General features: G+C 34.6%; 1 protein-coding gene across 4 annotated transcripts in view; it reads left to right on the plus strand.

The window, feature by feature from the left end:
• The window catches only part of POLQ (DNA polymerase theta), a 195,658-nt gene that overhangs the window by 149,267 nt on the left and 23,230 nt on the right, over nt 1-23,161 (plus strand). For all 4 annotated transcript variants that reach the window (XM_077118198.1, XM_077118200.1, XM_077118199.1 and 1 more), the window contains 3 exons: nt 4,824-5,008; nt 6,279-6,390; nt 19,837-19,961. In XM_077118198.1, the coding sequence (XP_076974313.1) occupies nt 4,824-5,008; nt 6,279-6,390; nt 19,837-19,961 (422 nt within the window). The remainder of the gene's footprint in view (nt 1-4,823; nt 5,009-6,278; nt 6,391-19,836; nt 19,962-23,161) is intronic.

The raw sequence follows: 23,161 nt of genomic DNA on the forward strand, positions 1-23,161 counted from the left end.
ATTAAACCTTATATAAGGAAAAAAAAAAAAAAAAAAAAAAAAAAAAATTAATATTATAATATTCTTCAGATTTTTCCTGTTTTACCATTGGTTTACGTAACAATGTTGATTACGTTTTAACTGTATTGCATATTGATTCATGTTAGGAAATGTGTTAAATTATTATTGATTTTTATTTTAAAAAGTTTCAACTAGAAATTAATTCTTCTGTCTGTTAGTTAGGTCACCAATGGGTTTTTCCCTTTGCTGGAGCTTCAAATATATGCTGTGTGATAGTGGTTAGAAAATTTTAAATCACATTGTCATTTCATTTTGGATTATGGAATATTTGGCTTGCATTCCTTCTGTTTCAAAAAACTATTGAATTAGAATTAATAGTATAGTAAATCTTTGTAAAATTCTTTCATATCTCAACCAGTGAGCTTTGGCATGGAACACAAGAGCATTGGTCTTCCATTTCTAAACAGTCCACCATAAACTGTGATGGTTCATAGCATTTGCACACATATGTGGAACAATTTTAACAACTGAATCAATACACTTCTCACAGAGTTAATTCAACAAACTGAGTGCAGATGTTTTTGATATGTGTCATACATTGGAATGAAGCAATAAGGGAAACATTCTCATGTTTAAAATTCTAAGATACCTGTATGTTATATAGCACATAGCTGGATCATGGTCTGTCATGAGAGAAGCTAGTTTTTTTAATATCTAGCTGAAATTCTTTGATGTAAGAGATTCAAAAATATGTATGATACCCATTTGATTTTGTAAACCAAAAATGGTTATTTCTTCCTAAATTTTGAAGTGCTTTGAGATAGAACACACCCCCAAATATTGAGCAGTTCTTCTTATATGGGATAATTCATCTTTTAAGAAAAAGCATTTGCAATTTTTCAAATTTTGAGTCAATTGATCTATGATATTGTATGAAAGGTCTTGTCGTCTATAAGTTATTGTTTGGTGTATTTGAACATCTTTTGTTTTTTAAAGCACCTGTTTTAGTCTTTTTCTTATACGTTTTTAACAAAATTTCCATAACAAATAATATTTTTAACCCTCCTTCCATCTAAAAATGATTATTTTTTATGTGCAAGAAATCAAGTGATTTTATATCTGACCAGTGTTACAAATTCAGATCCCACCGAAAATAGTGTAAAAATTATTTTAGACATTTAATTCTGATCTCTGAATAGTGAGAGGAAAATTCTTATCAAATTTCCTATGTAGTTGCTGAAATTGTCTAAGATTATCTATTTTCTTACCTTTAAAACTTTTTTTCTGAGGAAGTAAACAAAACAAACTGATTTTTACTTTTTTTATATTGCTCTGTTGTAGCAAATTGCAATTGCCTTCTGTCATGGAAATTTGTTACTCTGCTTTTGGTCTTTTTTCTTCACTGTTTCAGTCATGGTACTTGTTTCTGACTTTCCTCTCAATTCTGCATCAGTCATAGGCCTTTGTTTTACATGTTAAAATTGTTTCATATTTATTTTTGTAAATAGAGAAGTAATTTATATTAAAATAATGAGTACTCAATTTTATTACTAATTACAGTTCACATAGATATTATTGTAATTCATGCTGTTAGCTTAACATATTTAATGACTACATCATAATATTACGTTGGTATATAGAAAAAAGTCATTCAAACTAAATCAGTCTGTTGACACTAATTAGATTGGTGTTATCTTTATAATACTAGATAAAATGCATGTGCCCCAAACCCACAGTATAATACAATAATATATCACCTGATGCAATTGTTAAAATATTTACTTTTACCAAATGAAGTTGTGTTTGTGCAGAAATACTTTACACAGCTTTTGTTTTAAAATTGAAATGATTCTAAATGGAATGCAAATGATCCAGTCTAAAATTTAATGCAGTATGTTCTTTATTCTTTTTCTAAATTTTTCAATGAGTGTTTTTCTTATTCCATTTTATCTCCTCTATTATTTAGTATGTGTCTTAGATTTGTAAAAAGTTTAGAATGTGCATCATATCACAGTCTACCTTAAAATAATAATATATCACTTCATATATTATGTAAGGACTGTATAATACTGTACTTCCAATTCCTCTCATTCTCTGTGCTGTTGTACTACATTTTACTTTTATGATTCTTATAAACACTAAGAGATATTTCTATATTTTTGCTTTAAATAATCTATTGTATTTCAAAAAAATTAAGGAATAAAAATGTGTCTTTTCAATCTGTTTACTTTTTACATTTTCTGGCACTCTTCCTTCCTTGGGGTAGATACAAATTTCTATTATTTTTCTTCACCTGACATGCCTCCTTTAATATTTCACGTAGTGTAATTGTACTGATGACAGTTTCCTTCTGTGTTTTCTTGTCTTACAGTTTCTTTATTTCATCCTCATTTTTGAAGGATATTTTTGACAGAGATTTCTAGGTCTATAGTTCTTTTTTTTAGCACTTTAAAAAATGTATCTCTCCATTATCTTCTGGCTTGTACAGTTTCTTATGACAAAGAAATTGTCTTTGTCATAAGAAAGTATAAGACAAAGTACACCATCATTTTTATTCAAATATAATGTCTTTTTCTCTGGATACTTTTTCATTTTCTCCTTGTTAGTCATTTTTAGGAATTTGATTTAGGTATGGCTCTCTGGGTGGTTTTTTATGCTGAACTCCTTGGATTTTTGAATTGGCTGGGTTTGCTGAGTTTGCTTAATATTTTTCATTAAATTTAGATACTTTTAGCCATTATTTCTTTTACTATTTCTCATTCCCATGCTCCTTCCTTTCTTCCAATTGCTCCAAATATACGTATGTGATACTGATTATACCTTGTGGTATTATTCCACAAGTCACTGAGGTTCTTTCTCTTCTTTTTTGTCTCTGCCTGTCCTTTTTTTGTTTGTTTTTGTTTTTTTGGTCTGTGCTTCAATGGGTAGTTTTTTTTTTTTTTTTTTGACATGGGCAGGCACCGGGAATTGAACCCGGGTCCTGAGGCATGGCAGGCAAGCATCTTACCTGCTGAGCCACCGTGGCCTGCCCATCAATGGGTAGTTTTAATGTTCTATTTTAATGTTTCCTGATGTTTTTTTCCCTAGATAGCTGTTGTCATATCCAACTAGTGAATTTCTTGGTTTCAGAATTTTCTTTATTTTGGGCATAGTTTTCATTGCCTTCTTGCAATTCACTGTTTGTTCTATCACTATGTTCATGTTTTCTTTAAATCTTTGACTGTATTTATGATAGCTGTTTTGAATTTTATCATCTATGTAATTTCTTGGGTTATTTTTCTGTTGGTTGAATGTTTTCCTGGTTAAGCTTACATTTTCCTGAGTCTTCATATGCCTGGTAATTTTTTATGATATGATACACATTGTTAATTCTTTAGATTTTGTTCTCTTCACTGATAGAGTATAGCATTTTCTTTGTCAGACAATTTACTTAACATGCCAGCTTGATCATTTTGAGGTACCTTATAAAGCTTTGTTAGGTTACGCACAGAGTAGCCTTTACTCTAGGGTTAGGTTAACCTTATTTGTAAGGCATTGGTTTAAAATTTTTTCCTGGAGACTTGTCTTCATCAGTAAAAAAATTTAAACATAAATCATTTTAATATGTGCACATATAATAAGTGCAGCAATCTGTGGTTTTATTTGCTTAGTCATAGTAAAAACCTTAATTTTGACAAATAACACCAAGTTGCCATCTAATGGATTTTTATCATTTTACATTCCCATTAACATTATTATTATTATTATTATTAATTTTTTTTTTTCTCATGGGCAGGCACTGGGAACTGAATCCGGATCTCCAGCATGGGCCATTAACAATATTATGAGAGTGCTTATGTTTCCACGGCCTTGCCCATACAGTGTGTTGTTCAATTTCTGAATATTTGCAATATAAGTGGGAAAGCTGGTTTCTTGCTACAGTTTTAATTTGCATTTAGCTTACTATAAATGAATCGAACCCGGGTCCTCTGGCATGGCAGGCAAGCATTCTTGCCTGCTGAGCCACCGTGGCCCACCCTGAAGTTGAGCATTCTTTAATGTGTTTGATTCTTTTGTTTTCATGTTTCTGTGAACACCTTGTTTTTATTTTGATATTAGTCTTCTTGACTTGTAGCACCTTGTTTTAAAAATATGATGTAGTACTTTGTGATATCAGTTTTTTCCTGCTTTTTCTTTAACCCTGCATGTCTAATTTGTTTTTTTCAAAACCATAGGAAAATTATCTTAATCCTCTTAATAACTTGTCGCCTGTCTCTGGTCCACTTGGTTTTTTCATTGGATCTCTTTGTTACTGTTGAAGAGCAAACATTTCTCTCTGAATCTTAAAATCTGTACACTTTGGAAATCAGTTTCCTCGTTAATTAATTAATTTATTTATTCAACAAGCATTTATTAAGGACCTTCTATGTACTAAGAATTGTGCCAGGTTTTCTGTAGAATGCAAAGGAAAATTATCTCCCTTCCCTACATTGCTCAGATGAGAGAGTTGTGAAATAACCACTTCAGAATATGTGCCAGGTGCTATGGGAATAGAGGAAGGCACTGCCGCAGTGGTTAAGTGGCATGTGTTAAGGATGGCTCTACAAATTACATATACGTGAAAGTTAAAGGAAAAAAAGAAAAAGACCTATGTTAAGAATTGAATTACATCACATTAAAAACAAAATTTTAACTTTGAACACATGATCTCAAAGTTCTTTTGTTTTTTTACTTGAAAACTTTTTCAAGTTCTTTTTTAGAGGCAAATTTCTGTCATCCTGCTCAATATTACAGAAATTGGATATGTCTTTTTACCAGCTTTTCTAAAATTGTTTCTACTTCAGGTGGTTTGATATTGGCTGCTGATTACTCTCAGCTTGAACTGAGGATCTTGGCCCATTTATCCCATGATCATCGTCTCATTCAAGTATTAAACACTGGAGCTGATGTTTTCAGGAGCATTGCAGCAGAATGGAAGATGATTGAGCCAGAGGCAGTTGGGGATGATCTGAGGCAACAAGCAAAGCAGGTGCTCTTTATGAACATGCTTCTCATATAAATGAGAAGCATTTTAAAGATTCAAAAACAGAAAAATTATCATGATTACTTGCAATTATCCAAGAACAATTTCTCTGTTTTTGGATCTTTGAAACCACATTCATCTGAGCCTTTCTCATGGTATTTATTTTAGTTTGTTAAGACTGCTGGAATGCAGTATTCCAGAAATGGAATGGCTTTTATAAAGGGAATTTATCAAGTTATAAGTTTACTGTTCTAAGACCATATAAGTGTCCAAATTAAAGTATCCAGAGAAACCTGGACTCAAGAAAAGCCAATGTCTGTCACAAGGGAAGGCATATGGCTGGTATCTGCTGGTCTTTGTTTCTGGTTCCATTGCTTCCAGCTTCTGATGCCAGTGGCTACCTTTCTAAGTGTCTGTGGGCCTTCACTTATCTCCTGCAGGATATAGCTCTGGGTTCTGGCTTGCTTAGCATCTCATGGAAAGGCACATGGCGATGCTCCCTGGGTTCTGCATCTTGAAATGTACGTGTCTAGGTATCTGCTTTCTCTGCCAGCACTCCAACCATCTCCAGATGTCTCTATCTCTGTCAGCTCCAGCTCCTCTTTAGCTTCTCTCAGCTCTCTCAGCTCCTGGCATCTCCTGGGGCTTCTGCATTTCTAGAAGTCTGCATCTGCATCTGAGGTTCTCTAAAATGTCGCCCCTCCTTTTTTTTTTGATAAAATTTAACATGCAAACATAATACAAACATTCCATACATGGTGTACAATCAGTGGCTCACAGTATCATCATATAGTTTCTATCTCTACTTCAGCCAACCGTCTTCTGGGGAATTCGTCATCTTCATCAGTTTCCAACTTGCTGTCTGCTCTATGGAATTCAGACTTGCCAATTACTGAGGTTATGTTAGCCAATGACTATTGTAAATCTCATTTTATATGCATAAATCCTTTTGATTCTGTTTCTTTAGAGAACCCTGAGTAATTAATACATATATTCATATTCTCCATCCCTCTCTTCCTCTCAAAAAGTAGTGCTTAAATGTGGAAGAGATGTTCACTGGCTATCAATTTCTAGGGATCTAACTCAACAAATGTAGTCATTGTTTTGACTCACTTTGAAATAAAAAGTGCACCAAAGTTTGAATCTTTCTGAAATGTTTTTTTTTTTTTTGGCTTCATAATAAGAATTTATTGGCTCAACTTCAGATGTTGCATAATATCTGCATTTTATGCAGTTATGCTTTTTACTTACTGAATTTGATGATTACTTTTCACAGATTTGCTATGGAATAATTTATGGAATGGGAGCTAAATCTCTAGGAGAGCAGATGGGCATTAAAGAAAATGATGCTGCTTGCTATATTGACTCCTTCAAATCCAGATACACAGGTAATGAAATTTTGAGTACCTGTTATCAGATAGTATTCTTTTTTTTTTTGTGGCATTATAGCCCACATCTTTTTTGTTTGTTTTATTTCAGCATTTTTTTATTGTGAAATACAATATATATACAAAAGAAGCAATAAATTTCCAAGTACATTTTAACAAGTAGTTATAGAACAGATTTTGAAGTTTGGTATGGATTATAGTTCCATGATTTTTCATCTAGCTGCTCCAAGACACTGGAGACCAAAAGAAATATCAATATAATGATTCAGCCATTATACTAATTTGTTATAGCCTATTTTCTCTGTTATACTCTTCCACCTTTTTTTTCTTTTTTTGTGAAAAATAATGTACATACAAAAAAGCAATGAATTTCAAATCTGTAGAACAGATTTCACAGTTTGGTATGGGTTATAATTCCACAATTTTAGATTTTTATTTCTAGCTGCTCTGTGATACTAGAGACTAAAAGAAATATCAATAGAATTGAGAATCAGCACTCATACTTATTTGTTAAACCCAACCTTCTCTGTATGACTCCACCATCACCTTTGATCTTTCTCTCTCACTCTTTAGGGATATTTGGACTATGCCCATTCTAACATTTTCATGTTGGAAGGGACTGTTGATAATATTGGATAAGGGGATGAAACTAGTTGATGTTCTGGAGAGGCTGCTACATCTGCATTTCAGGACTTATCTGGCCCAGGGAACCATCTGGAAGTTGTAGGTTTCTGGAAAGTTACTCTAGTGCATAGAACCTTTGTAGAATTTTATATATATATATTGCCCTAAATATTCTTTAGGATTGGATGGAATGGTTTTGTTTGGGGTTTGGCAAGTTATGCGAGGTAACAATGTCTACCTGAAGTTTGCATAAAAGTGACCTTCAGAGTATCCGCTCAACTCTGTTTGAACTCTCTCAGCCACTGATCTAGATACTTTTCTTTTCAACCATGTAATTTTTAAAACTATGTTATAGAATTTTCTTCTATTAATGTTTTTATTTATCCAAATTTTTGAAGGTATTATTGAAGGCAAATAACATTACCCTTATTGTAATTTTTTACTAAGATGTGCTTTGATGATAAAAGTAGGGACAGAGATGGAATAACAAAATGCATTGGTATGTATATATACTATTGTGTCATTGTGAGTCTCAGTAAAATCTGAGAATTATAGTGTGCTTTGGGCTTAGATAACCTTAGTTTGAAAAAGTAAATATACCAGGAACTGTAAGAGAACAATTGATATTACAGAGCAGTTTGATAATCACTGTTCTTAAATTCCCTCTTTAGGCAGTTTATTGAAGTTTAATATACATGTAGTAAAATTCATTATTTTAGGTATACTGTTCCATGAATTTAGCAAATGTATACAGCCATGAACTATACATAGTTAAGTTATAGAACATTTCCATTACTCCCCCAAATTTCCTTTTTTGATCCTTTATAGTTATTCCCATCCCAGTGCCCCATTGGTACTGGGGTAACCAGTGCACTACCCCAAGAAAAAAATAAAAAACATACAGATTTGAAAGGAAGAAGAGACCTGTCTTTATTCATATATGACATGATCTTCTATTTGGAAAATTATATGGATTTTACAAAAACAACTGCTAGAACATATAGCTAAATTTAACAAATTCTTACCATACAATGTCAGTATGTAAAATTCAATTATATATTATATACTAGAAGCAAACAGTTATTTTATGAAATATAAAAAATACATACTAGTTGTAATCACATAAAAAATCATGACATACCTGGGGTAAATTTAATAAAATATGTGAAAGATTTATATATTGAAAACTCCAAAGAATTCTGAGAGAAATTGAATAATATGTAAATAAACATGGCATATACCATGTTCATTTTTTGGAGGCACAGTATGGTCATGATATTACTTGTACTCAAATTATTTTATAGATTTAATGCAATGCCAATTAAAATTCCAATACACTTTTGTATAGAATTTGACAAGCTAATCCTAAAATTTATGTGGAAATCAAAATGACCTGCAATAGCCAAACTAACTGTGGGAAAGAACTACAAATTTGAGGACTTATACTTCTTAATTTCAAAACTTATACAACTATAATAACAACAATAGGTATAAGAATAGACAGAGAAGAATGGAACACAATAGAGTGTCCACAAATAGAGCTAATCGTATTTGATGAATTGTTTCTCAGTGAAGTTGGCAAGATGCTTCAATAGAAAAAGGATGGTCTTTTTAACAAATGGTGCTAGGACAATTCGTTATTGATAAAGAAAAAATGAACCTGAGAATTTAACTCACATTTTATACAAAAACTAGCTTATGTGTAGCATAGATATAAATTAAATAACTACCTGTAAATCTTCCGGAAGAAAGCAAGATAGAGAAGCTTCATGACTTTTGGGTAGGCAAAGATTTCTTTAGACCTAAGAATACTGAATTAACCATAAAAGATACATTGATAAAGGACATGGTTAAGAAAATGTAAAGGCAAGCCACAGGCTGGGAGAAAATATTTGTGGTACCTATTATCTAACTTGAATCCAGAATATATAAAGAACTCTTATGACTCAACACTAAGAAGGCATACAATCCATTAAAATAAAAGTCAAAAGATTTGAACTTATATTTCACAAATTTGCATGGACAGCTACTGTAAATATTGTTTCATTAGTCATTAGGGAAAAGCAAATTAAAACCACAAAGAGATGCCACTACAAACACACTAGAATAGTTAAAATTAAAGACCTATAACCCTTTTACATTGCTGTGAGGATGGTAAAATGGAACACCACTTTGGAAAACAGTATGGCTTTTCTGTATAAAGTTAGACATATTTAACCATTGGCTCTACAATTCTACTATCAAGTATTTGTCCAAGAGAAATGAAAACAGATGTCGAGAGAAAGATTTGTACATGAATGTTATAGCAGATTTATTCATAACATCCAAATAGAGAATGGATAGACAAATTTTGGTGTATGTCTGCAATGGAATATTACTTTTCAAGAAAGAGGATTTAAATACTGATATCACTGTTGTATCAGTAATTTTTTGCACCTGTTTTTCTCAGTCAAAGAAGGCAGACAAATGAGTACATGCCGCATAATTCAATTTTATGAAATTCAAGTAATTTCATAAACTAATCTATAGGTCATAAAGCAGATCAGTGAATGTCTGAGGTTGATAATGGGAGGAACTGATTGTAAAGAGACCTGAGGGGACTTTTGGGGGTGATGAAAATGTTTTATATTTTGTAGTGGTGGTTATACATATGTGTACATGTGTTAAAATTAATCAGACTGTTCATTTGAAATGGATTCCTTTGTATTTTTATTATCAAAGCTTAACTAACATACAAACATTCTTGACATACAAACATTTTATACGTGGTGTAAAATCAATGGCTCACAATATCATCACATAGTTGTGTATTCATCACGATGATTAATTTTTTGAACGTTTGCATCTCTCCAGCAAATGAAATAAAGAAAAAAGGAAAAACTGATACATACGATACCCCTTACACTTCCCTCTCATTGACTGCCAGTGTTTCCATCTACTCAATTTATTTTAACCTTTGTTCCCCCTATTATTTTTTTATTTTTATCCATATTTTTTACTCATCTGTCTATACCCTAGATAAAAGAAGATCAGACGCAAAGTTGTCATAATCACACAATCACATTGTAAAACATATCATTATACAATCATTTTCAAGAAACATGGCTACTGGGACACAGCTTACAGTTTCAGGTACATCCCTTTAGCTACTCCAATACACCATAAACTAAAAAGGGGATATCTATATAATGCCTAAAAATAACCTCCAGAACAACCTCTAGACTCTGTTTGAAATCCTTAGCCACTGAAACTTTATTTATTTTAATATTTTTATTGTAAACAATGAACAGACATGCAAACATTTTGACATACAAACATTCTTGACATGGTTACAATCAGTGGCTCACAATATCATCACATAGTTGTGCATTCATTGCCATGATCACCTTTTTGAACATTTGCATCTCTCCAGCAAAAGAAAGGAAAAGAAAAAACTCATACATGTCATACCTCCTATCACTCCTTTTCATTTACCACTAGTATTTCAATGCACTCAATTTATTTTAATCTTTGTTCCCCCTATTGTTTTTTTATTTTTTATCCACATTTTTTACTTATCTGTCCATACCTTAGATAAAAGAAGCATCAGACACAAGCTTTTCACATTCACACAGTCACATTGTGAAAGCTATATCATTATACAATCATCCTCAAGAAACATGGCTACTAGAATAAAGCTCCACAGTTTCAGGTACTTCTGTCTAGACACTCTAATATACCATAAACTAAAGAGGTGATATCTATATAATGCCTAAGAATAACCTCCAGGATAACCTCTCGACTCTGTTTGAAATCTCTTAGCCATTGACACTTTATTTTGTCTCATTTCTCTCTTCCCCTTTCAATCGAGAAGGTGTTCTCAGTCCCTTGATGCTTGAGTCCCAACTCATTCTGGGATTTCTGCCCATGTTGCTAGGGAAGTTTACACCCCTGGGAGTCATGTCCCACTAGAGAGGGGAAGGGCAGTAAGTTCGTTTGCTGTGTTGGCTGAGAGAGAGAGAGGCCACATCTGAGCAACAAAAGAGGTTCTCTGGGGTGACTCTTAGGCCTAATTTTAAGGAGGCTTAGCCTATCTGTTGTGGGGATAAGTTTCATATGAATAAACCCCAAGGTTGAGGGCTCACCTTATTGCTTTGTTTGTCCCCACTGCTTATGAGAATATCAGAAATTCTCCCAAACGAGGAAGTTGAATTTTCCCCCTTTCTTGCCATTTCCCCAAGGGGACTTTGCAAATATTTCTTTATTCAGTGTTCAGATCACTCTGGGATTTATCAGGGCATCACACTAACCTAGACAAACATATAAAATCTCATGCCCTATTCAAGGTTCCATGTATTTATGGTTCAATTAAACTGTCCATCTAAGTTAAATTAGGAAATATACTAGTCAAAATATAAAATTTATACCAAATAAACATTTCTTGCTTTAGTCTCACATAGAAGTTGAAGTTTTAAAATATGAATGACCATCTATTTTCAGTACCCTGCAACATTGATATTCCTTTGTTCTTCCTCATGCAAAAACATTTTTAATTTGTACATTTAGTCACTGTCAGTGTACACTCTGGGCATTCCTAGATTATACCATCTCAGCCTTTATCGTCTATCTTTCCTACTGGTGAGAATTTATTTTGTTCATTTCTCTCTTTCCCCTTTTGGTCAAGAATATTTTCTCAATCCCTTGATGCCAAATCCCAGCTGATCCCAGGATTTCTGTCCCATGTTGCCAGGAAGGTTTACACCTCTGGGAGTCATGTCCCACATAGAGGGAGAGGGCAGTGAGTTTGCTTGCCATGTCGGTTTTGAGGAAGAGACCACATCTGAAAAATAAAAGAGGTTCTCTGGGCATGACTCTTAGGCCTAATTTTGAGTAGACTTAGCTTAAGTTTCATAAGGGCGAATCCCAATATTGAGGGCTTGGCCTATTGATATGGTTGTCCCCACTGCTTGTAAGAATATCAGGATTTCTCCAAATGGGAAGTTGAATATTTCCCCCTTTTTTCGCTGTTCCCCAAGGAGACTTTGCAAACATTTATTTATTCACTGTGAATTGGATTCATATATATATATATATATATATATATATATATTTTTTACACATGGGCAGGCACCGGGAATCGAACCTAGGTCCTCTGGAATGGCAGGCAAGCATTCTTGCCTGCTCAGCCACCGTGGCCCGCCCTGGATTCGTTTTTTTTTTTTTTTTTATTTTATTTTTTTTATTTTTCATTTTTTATTATTTTTTTTTATTAATTAAAAAAGAATTAACAAAACAATTAGAAATCATTCCAATCTACATGTACAATCAGTAATTCTTAATAACATCACATAGTTGCATATTCATCATTTCTTAGTACATTTGCATCAATTTAGAAAAAGAAATAAAAAGACAACAGAATAAGAATTAAAACAATAATAGAAAGAAAAAAAAACAAAAAAAACAAAAACAAAAAACCTATACCTCACATGCAGCTTCATTCAGTGTTTTAACATAATTGCATTACAATTGGGTAGTATTGTGCTGTCCATTTCTGAGTTTTTATATCCAGTCCCGTTGTACAGTCTGTATCCCTTCATCTCCAATTATCCCTTCTCTTTTTTTTTTTTTTTTTTAATTAACGGAAAAAAAGAAATTAACCCAACATTTAGAGATCATACCATTCTACACATGCAATCATTAATTCTTAACATCATCACATAGATGCATGATCATCATTTCTTAGTACATTTGCATTGGTTTAGAAGAACTAGCAACATAACCGAAAAAGATATAGAATGTTAATATAGAGAAAAAAATAAAAGTAATAATAGTAAAATCAAAACAAAACAAAACAAAACAAAAACCTATAGCTCAGATGCAGCTTCATTCAGTGTTTTAACATGATTACTTTACAATTAGGTATTATTGTGCTGTCCATTTTTGAGTTTTTGTATCTAGTCCTGTTGCACAGTCTGTATCCCTTCAGCTTCAATTACCCATTGTCTTACCCTGTTTCTAACTCCTGCTGAACTCTGTTACCAATGACATATTTCAAGTTTATTCTCGAATGTCCGTTCACATCAGTGGGACCATACAGTATTTGTCCTTTAGTTTTTGGCTGGATTCACTCAGCATAATATTCTCTAGGTCCATCCATGTTATTACATGGTTCATAAGTTTATCTTGTCTTAAAGCTGCATAATATTCCATCGTATGTCTCTACCACAGTTTGTTTAGCCACTCTTCTGTTGATGGAGATTTTGGCTGTTTCCATCTCTTTGCAATTGTAAATAATGCTGCTATAAACATTGGTGTGCAAATGTCCGTTTGTGTCTTTGCCCTTAAGTCCTTTGAGTAGATACCTAGCAATGGTATTGCTGGGTCGTATGGCAATTCTATATTCAGCTTTTTGAGGAACCGCCAAACTGCCTTCCACAGTGGTTGCACCCTTTGACATTCCCACCAACAGTGGATAAGTGTGCCTCTTTCTCCGCATCCTCTCCAGCACTTGTCATTTTCTGTTTTGTTGATAATGGCCATTCTGGTGGGTGTGAGATGATATCTCATTGTGGTTTTGATTTGCATTTCTCTAATGGCCAGGGACATTGAGCATCTCTTCATGTGCCTCTTGGCCATCCGTATTTCCTCTTCTGAGAGGTGTCTGTTCAAGTCTTTTTCCCATTTTGTAATTGGGTTGGCTGTCTTTTTGTTGTTGAGATGAACAATCTCTTTATAAATTCTGGATACTAGACCTTTATCTGATATATCATTTCCAAATATTGTCTCCCATTGTGAAGGCTGTCTTTCTACTTTCTTGATGAAGTTCTTTGATGCACAAAAGTGTTTAATTTTGAGGAGTTCCCATTTATTTATTTCCTTCTTCAGTGCTCTTGCTTTAGGTTTAAGGTCCATAAAACCGCCTCCAGTTGTAAGATCCATAAGATATCTCCCAACATTTTCCTCTAACTGTTTTATGGTCTTAGACCTAATGTTTAGATCTTTGATCCATTTTGAGTTAACTTTTGTATAGGGTGTGAGAGATGGGTCTTCTTTCATTCTTTTGCATATGGATATCCAGTTCTCTAGGCACCATTTATTGAAGAGACTGCTCTGTCCCAGGTGAGTTGGCTTGACTGCCTTATCAAAGATCAAATGTCCATAGATGAGAGGGTCTATATCTGAGCACTCTATTCGATTCCATTCCATTGGTCGATATATCTATCTTTATGCCAATACCATGCTGTTTTGACCACTGTGGCTTCATAATATGCCTTAAAGTCAGGCAGTGCAAGACTTCCAGCTTCGTTTTTTTTCCTCAAGATGTTTTTAGCAATTTGGCGCACCCTGCCCTTCCAGATAAATTTGCTTATTGGTTTTTCTATTTCCGAAAAATAAGTTGTTGGGATTTTGATTGGTATTGCATTGAATCTGTAAATCAATTTAGGTAGGATTGACATCTTAACTATATTTAGTCTTCCAATCCATGAACACGATATGCCCTTCCATCTATTTAGGTCTTCTGTGATTTCTTTTAGCAGTTTTTTGTAGTTTTCTTTATATAGGTTTTTTGTCTCTTTAGTTAAATTTATTCCTAGGTATTTTATTCTTTTAGTTGCAATTGTAAATGGGATTCGTTTCTTGATTTCCCCCTCAGCTTGTTCATTACTAGTGTATAGAAATGCTACAGATTTTTGAATGTTGATCTTGTAACCTGCTACTTTGCTGTACTCATTTATTAGCTCTATTAGTTTTGTTGTGGATTTTTCCGGGTTTTCGACGTATAGTATCATATCGTCTGCAAACAGTGATAGTTTTACTTCTTCCTTTCCAATTTTGATGCCTTGTATTTCTTTTTCTTGTCTAATTGCTCTGGCTAGAACCTCCAACACAATGTTGAATAATAGTGGTGATAGTGGACATCCTTGTCTTGTTCCTGATCTTAGGGGGAAAGTTTTCAATTTTTCCCCATTGAGGATGATATTAGCTGTGGGTTTTTCATATATTCCCTCTATCATTTTAAGGAAGTTCCCTTGTATTCCTATCTTTTGAAGTGTTTTCAACAGGAAAGGATGTTGAATCTTGTCGAATGCCTTCTCTGCATCAATTGAGATGATCATGTGATTTTTCTGCTTTGATTTGTTGATATGGTGTATTACATTAATTGATTTTCTTATGTTGAACCATCCTTGCATACCTGGGATGAATCCTACTTGGTCATGATGTATAATTCTTTTAATGTGTTGTTGGATACGATTTGCTAGAATTTTATTGAGGATTTTTGCATCTGTATTCATTAGAGAGATTGGTCTGTAGTTTTCTTTTTTTGTAATATCTTTGCCTGGTTTTGGTATGAGGGTGATGTTGGCTTCATAGAATGAATTAGGTAGTTTTCCCTCCACTTCGATTTTTTTGAAGAGTTTGAAGAGAATTGGTACTAATTCTTTCTGGAACGTTTGGTAGAATTCACATGTGAAGCCATCTGGTCCTGGACTTTTCTTTTTAGGAAGCTTTTGAATGACTAATTCAATTTCTTTACTTGTGATTGGTTTGTTGAGGTCATCTATGTCTTCTTGAGTCAAAGTTGGTTGTTCATGTCTTTCCAGGAACCCGTCCATTTCATCTAAATTGTTGAATTTATTAGCGTAAAGTTGTTCATAGTATCCTGTTATTACCTCCTTTATTTCTGTGAGGTCAGTAGTTATGTCTCCTCTTCCATTTCTGATCTTATTTATTTGCATCCTCTCTCTTCTTCTTTTTGTCAATCTTGCTAAGGGCCCATCAATCTTATTGATTTTCTCATAGAACCAACTTCTGGCCTTATTGATTTTCTCTATTGTTTTCATGTTTTCAATTTCATTTATTTGTGCTCTAATCTTTGTTATTTCTTTCCTTTTGCTTGCTTTGGGGTTAGCTTGCTGTTCTTTCTCCAGTTCTTCCAAATGGATAGTTAATTCCTGAATTTTTGCCTTTTCTTCTTTTCTGATATAGGCATTTAGAGCAATAAATTTCCCTCTTAGCACTGCCTTTGCTGCGTCCCATAAGTTTTGATATGTTGTGTTTTCATTTTCATTCGCCTCGAGGTATTTGCTAATTTCTCTTGCAATTTCTTCTTTGACCCAGTCGTTGTTTAGGAGTGTGTTGTTGAGCCTCCACGTATTTGTGAATTTTCTGGCACTCTGCCTATTATTGATTTCCAACATCATTCCTTTATGGTCCGAGAAAGTGTTGTGTAAGATTTCAATCTTTTTAAATTTGTTAAGACTTGCTTTGTGACCCAGCATATGGTCTATCTTTGAGAATGATCCATGAGCACTTGAGAAAAAGGTGTATCCTGCTGTTGTGGGATGTAATGTCCTATAAATGTCTATTAAGTCTAGTTCATTTATAGTAATATTCAGATTCTCTATTTCTTTGTTGATCCTCTGTCTAGATGTTCTGTCCCTTGATGAGAGTGGTGAGTTGAAGTCTCCAACTATTATGGTATATGAGTCTATTTCCCTTTTCAGTGTTTGCAGTATATTCCTCACGTATTTTGGGGCATTCTGATTCGGTGCGTAAATATTTATGATTGTTATGTCTTCTTGTTTAATTGTTCCTTTTATTAGTATATAGTGTCCTTCTTTGTCTCTTTTAACTGTTTTACATTTGAAGTCTAATTTGTTGGATATTAGTATAGCCACTCCTGCTCTTTTGTGGTTGTTATTTGCATGAAATATCTTTTCCCAACCTTTCACTTTCAACCTATGTTTATCTTTGGGTCTAAGATGTGTTTCCTGTAGACAGCATATCGAAGGATCCTGTTTTTTAATCCATTCTGCCAATCTATGTCTTTTGATTGGGGAATTCAGTCCATTGACATTTAGTGTTATTACTGTTTGGATAATATTTTCCTCTAACATTTTGCCTTTTGTATTATATATATCATATCTGATTTTCCTTCTTTCTACACTCTTTTCCATATCTCTCTCTTCTGTCTTTTTGTATCTGACTCTAGTGCTCCCTTTAGTATTTCTTGCAGAGCTGGTCTCTTGGTCACAAATTCTTTCAGTGACTTTTTGTCTGAGAATGTTTTAATTTCTCCCTCATTTTTGAAGGATAATTTTGCTGGATATAGGAGTCTTGGTTGGCAGTTTTTCTCTTTTAGTATTTTAAATATATCATCCCACTGTCTTCTAGCTTCCATGGTTTCTGCTGAGAAATCTACACAAAGTCTTATTGGGTTTCCCTTGTATGTAATGGATTGTTTTTCTCTTGCTGCTTTCAAGATCTTCTCTTTCTCTTTGACCTCTGACATTCTAACTAGTAAGTGTCTTGGAGAACGCCTATTTGGGTCTAATCTCTTTGGGGTGCGCTGCACTTCTTGGATCTGTAATTTTAGGTCTTTCATAAGAGTTGGGAAATTTTCAGTGATAATTTCTTCCATTAGTTTTTCTCCTCCTTTTCCCTTCTCTTCTCCTTCTGGGACACCCACAACACGTATATTTGTGCGGTTCATATTGTCCTTGAGTTCCCTGATACCCTGTTCAAATTTTTCCATTCTTTTCCTCATAGTTTCTGATTCTTTTTGGAATTCAGATGTTCCATCCTCCAAATCACTAATTCTATCTTCTGTCTCTTTAAATCTATCATTGTAGCTATCCACTATTTTTTCTATGTTTGCTACTTTATCCTTCACTTCCATAAGTTCTGCGATTTGTTTTTTCAGTTTTTCTATTTCTTCTTTATGTTCAGCCCATGTCCTCTTCATGTCCTCCCTCAATTTATCGATTTCATTTTTGAAGAGGTTTTCCATTTCTGTTCGTATATTCAGCATTAGTTGTCTCAGCTCTTGTGTCTCATTTGAGCTATTGGTTTGTTCCTTTGACTGAGCCATATTCTCAATCTTTTGAGCGTGGACAGTTATCTTCTGCTGCTGGCGTCTGGGCATTTATTCAGATTTCTCTTGGTGTTGGACCCAGCAAGGTTGTAATATTTTTCTGTGAAATCTCTGGGTTCTGTTTTTCTTATCCTGCCCAGTAGGTGGCGCTCGTTGCACACGTTTGTCTGCGGGTCCCACCAGTAAAAGGTGCTGTGGGACCTTAAACTTTGGAAAACTCTCGCCGTCCTGGGGGTTCGCTAGCCGAAGCGGCTTGAGCCGGCCTGGGGTCCGAACGCAGGGAGGGTTGCTGGTCACCGCAGCCAGGGAAAGAGCCCGTCCGAATTTCCTAGTCGGCCCTGGGCAACAAGCGTGGCGGGAGGGCGCCAGCGGCAGCGGCCCGCCCGAGAGAGTGCACGTTCCCCGGGAGTCACGGGGTCACCGTTCTCCGCGGCCTGGGAGTTTCCGATCCAATTCTCTCAGTTGGTCCGGGGGCTGCGCGTGGTGTGGGCGCCAGTCGCCTTGGTTTCAGGGGACCACCTCTCCAATTCTCCCAGCCGGCCCGGGAAGGGGGAAGGGAGTAACTCCGGCCGCTTGCCACCCCGCCCGGTAAGGCCCGTGCGCCTCGGCGATCTCACCCGAGCTGCTTCTCTCAGCCAGCCAGCCGTTCCAGGATGGGGTACGCTGTCTTTTTTATCTCTGTTGTGGCTTTGGGCGCTTTCTGTATCGTTTCTACTCCCCTAGTAGGTGTCCTGGAGAAGAAACTAAGATCCGCGCGTCTTACTAAGCCGCCATCTTCCAGGAAGTCCCCCCCTGGATTCGTTTTGATGTATGTAAATTATATCTCAGAATTGATTTTTTAAAAAGTAGCACATGTGATCTATGACTATAGGAAGGCCTTCCACAGGTGTCGGGTAAGAGTCAGATAAGAGAATTTACAGAGGTGCATTCTCTTAATATTCACTATTTTCTCTGCTCTTCATCCAACAATAGCACAGTAATCATTGAAGGGAAAAAGATGAAAGTCTGATTTCTGAAATGCTTGTGCTAGTGGTCAGTTATCTTCACTAAATATGAGGAGTCCCAGTTGATAAATACGTGTTTATTACATAGGATGAGCAGAGCTGTGAGAAAGCAGAAATTACACATTTCAGTATAGATCAGCAAAGGCTCTCTCTCTGATTCTATTTTGAAGAGTATAGAGAAAGAGTGTTCCAGGAAGGGAGAACTTTGTGAACTCAGAGTCAGAATGAACAGGGAAGAGATTGGCCCAGCTGGAGCAGGTAATTCATCATGGAGATCCATAAAATATCATATTGGACTTAGATTGCAAAGGACGAATATTGATCTAGAGAATATGAATGTCTGAATACTACACTATACATAATATTTCTGAATTTTAAGGAGAGTCGTGTTCCAAATGAAATGTTTACTTTAACTCATGCGTTAAGTTTAGAAAGGTCCTACTTGGGTGGTAGCATAGATGCTAACAAGGAAACATTGAGGTGTTTTAAGCCTGGAAATGGTAAAAACAAAGTGTAATCAAGGAATAATACAAAGAACAGAGATCTTTGAAAACTAGTATAAATCTTTGAAAACTAGTATAATATTCTGGACTAAAATCACAGTTTTTTTTGCATGGGCAGGCACTGGGAAACAAACCGGGGTCTCTGGCATGACAGGAGAGAATTCTGCCACTGAGCCACTGTCTCACCACCCACATAGATTTTTATACCTCCTCTGTTCTATAATTTTGTTTTGTTTACAAAAGAAGATAGGATTCAGTTAAGCTACTTCTACAGTTGTTTTTGTTTTTAACTTTATGAATACAAAAAACAAATGAAATTTTGATTACATAGTTATGTTGGTGTGATATTAGTGTTACATAATCATTGTAGGATTTGGTATATTTCTCCACATTGAAACTAGTGAATGAGATTAAGGATGGACCTTGGTTGTATATAAGTATTTTTGTATCTTCTTTATAGGAATTAACCATTTCATGAAAGAGACAGTGAAGAACTGTAGAAGAGATGGCTTTGTTCAGACCATTTTGAGAAGGCGTAGATACTTGCCAGGAATCAAGGACACCAACCCTTACCATAAAGCTCACGTATGTTGAAATTTCCCTATACTTTTAAGCATTTCAATGACATACTTTTCAACTAAGACTAAGCACTGCTAACATCCCTTTCAGGGACCTCTAGCATTTTAATTGTAAGCTCTGCTTAGACATGGCCAATCACTGATTTCATTAAGGACTTTTGAACTGATGGCATGTGCTGGTGTTTGCTGAACATAGTCTTCTGGGAGACTAAACCTTTAATAATACTGTATTGTATTTCAGAATAAAGAAGTTGTATTTTAGTAAACAATTATTTATTAGCTTTGGTAATAAGTTGTAAATAAATTTAATTCTTATATCTTCAGACTTTGTTTCAGATATCATATCTGTCACATCACATCAGATTGCTAATGTTCCTCAGAGGTTAGCAAATCATTAAATTGTGACATTTTTAAAATACATTCTACTTGTTTGTTTATTGTAAAAGCACTCCCTTATGAGTGGTTTTCAGGATACCCAAAATATTAAACAAGGCTATCTTTAACATCACTTAAGGATTTATTGATATTTGTTCAAAACTATGATTAAAATCTCTTTCTGAAATCACTGATTTCATTAAAATATGTAGCTGGCTATTTAAGCTTCTATTATAGGCTAAATCTTGCTAGTTCTACTGGTTGTAGAAGTTGTAGAAGTTCTGTCCTTGCTCCAGAACAAACCCCCACATATTCAGAATAAAGAAGTTGTATTTCAGTAAACAATTATTTATTAGCTTTGTTAAGAAGTTATAAATAAACTTAATTCTTATATCTTTAAACTATTTGTTTCAGATATCATATCTGCCACATCCCATCAGATTGCTAATGTTCCTCAGAGATTAGCAAATCATTAAATTGTGACATTTTAAAAATACATTCTACTTGTTTATTTATTGTAAAAGCTCAGCCTATTGCTTTGGTTGTCCCCACTGCTTGTGAGAATATCAAGAATTCTTCACTTGGGGAAGTTAAATTTTCCCCCTTTCTCACCATTCCCCCGAGGAGACTTTCTTGCCCCCAGATTTTGCATGTGCCTAATACATGTTGTATGTAAATACTCAGCTCCAAGACCACTAAACTTCTGTCTGGACAGTAGAAGTTTTCAGAGTATTAATGCTCTTGGGACGATGGAGGAACAGTTGGTTTTTTTGTTACCTTTCATCTGCTAGCTTCTTACATACCCACAGGCAGACATCAGAGATTTATTGGACTTTTACATATTCCTAAGAGAACTAGGCACTGTAATTGATGAGGTAGGAAAAATAAATATTAAGGTATATTGAAAGAGATAAAGAAAACTAAAAAAGTATTAAAAAGTAATATTGTATATGCATTCAATTATTTAGGCTTCAGGAGGGAGGTAAAACTGGACCAGATTCTTGAAGATTATTTAAAATCGAATTTGTTGGGAATTAGAAAAAGATAATAACAGGTGGATATCATTTTGAGTGAGACCCTGCTAGGAGCCACCTTGCTAGGAATGGAGAATGTGAGTTGCTCCTTAATGGTAGATAAGTTTTCTGCTGGTCAGATGGAGCCAGTTAGTGGAAGACTTTTAATGGCTGGTTGAGGAGTTCAGAGTTGGTCTAACAGGGGTCATTTACATGATGAAAAATGGAATATGGAGATATTAATATAAATGAACCATGTAATTTTGTGAAAACAAATATTTTTGTACCGAAAGATGTGAGAATCTTTTTTTGCCAAATTCTTAAGAATAAAGTTCTAACTAATTCATTATGTTTTTGCTGAGAAAAAAAATTTTAGCTCTCTGAATTAGGAAGAGTAAATATAGCCATATATTTTGTGGTTTTCTTTGTGCTTGAACTTTTGTTTTATTGGGAAAAAAGAATACCTAGAGAAAGTACAGAGAACAGTATCAGTGAATCATTACAGTTACACCTGTGTAACTACCACTCAGCACTCAGTGTTAAGAAATAGAGTTTACATTTTCAGCCCTCCAGAAGATCCCCACATGCTTCCACTTAATCGCCTTCTACCGCCTTCCCAGAAATAATTGCTATCATAATTTCTAAACCTATAATTTTCTTCAGTATATGTTTGAGCTGTGTATAAATCATACATTCTGTATTTCTTGTGTCTAGCTTTTAGTGAAAATTTAGACAAGAGTCATGCTGTTGCATGGCAGTGTGGCTTGTTCATTTCTTTGCCCTATAGTACTCTATTATATAAATATAGCACAATTTATCCATTTAGCTATTGATGAGCATTTTATTTTCTATTTTGGAGCTATTATGGATCATGTAGATATCTTGTTCAGGTATCTTGGTGTAATGTGGTGGCATTGTGTTTATTAAAAATCTAGTTGGATAATTGCTGTGGAATAGAGTATGCTTTTATCTTCACCTGTAGCAGATAAAGCCAAATGTTTTTTCATGATGGTTGTGGCAATTTGTCCTCCCATCAGAAGTGTATGTGAGTTCTCACTGCTTGTATCATTGCCACCACTTACTAATATTAGTATAATTTTAGCTATTCAGGTAGGAGTAAAGTAGTATCTTGTACTTTTAATTTGCATTTCCTTGAATAATATTGAGGTAGAGCAACTTTAAAAATGTTTATTAGCCATTTAATTATATTTTTCTTGGAAAAATGTATGCTCATGTTTTCTTGTTCACTTTCCCATTGGGTTGTCTATCTCTTTCTTAGTTATTTGTAGAAGCCCATTGTGAGTTACATATTCTGTCCCACACTGTGTCTTGCCTTTTCCTTCTCTTGTTTGTAATCCATCTTGTCACATGCATCAGAACTTCATTTTTTTTTTCATGGATAAGAAATATTCCATTGTGTGTATATACCACATTTGATTTATACATTCATGGGTTGATGGACGTTTGGGTTACCTCCATCTTTTGGCAATTGTGAGTAATCCTATTATGAACATTGGTATGCTGATATCTTTTTGAATCCCTGTTTTCAATTCATTTGGGTAGGTACCTAGAAAGGGGAATTGCTAGGCCATGTGGTAATTCTATACTTAACTGTCTTCCAGAGCAGCTGCACCATTTTACATTGCAACCTATTCCAAATAGGAATAAGTGTTCCTATTTTTCCCACATCGTCTCCAACACTGGTAATTTACTGTTTTTAATAGTAGCCATTCTAGTGGGTGTGAAATGGTATGTCACTGTAGTTTTTATTTGTATTTCTCTGATGGTTAATGATGTTAAGCATCTTTTCATGCGCTTT

This window comes from Tamandua tetradactyla, chromosome 10, assembly GCF_023851605.1.
Source record: "Tamandua tetradactyla isolate mTamTet1 chromosome 10, mTamTet1.pri, whole genome shotgun sequence".
Taxonomy (NCBI): domain Eukaryota; kingdom Metazoa; phylum Chordata; class Mammalia; order Pilosa; family Myrmecophagidae; genus Tamandua; species Tamandua tetradactyla.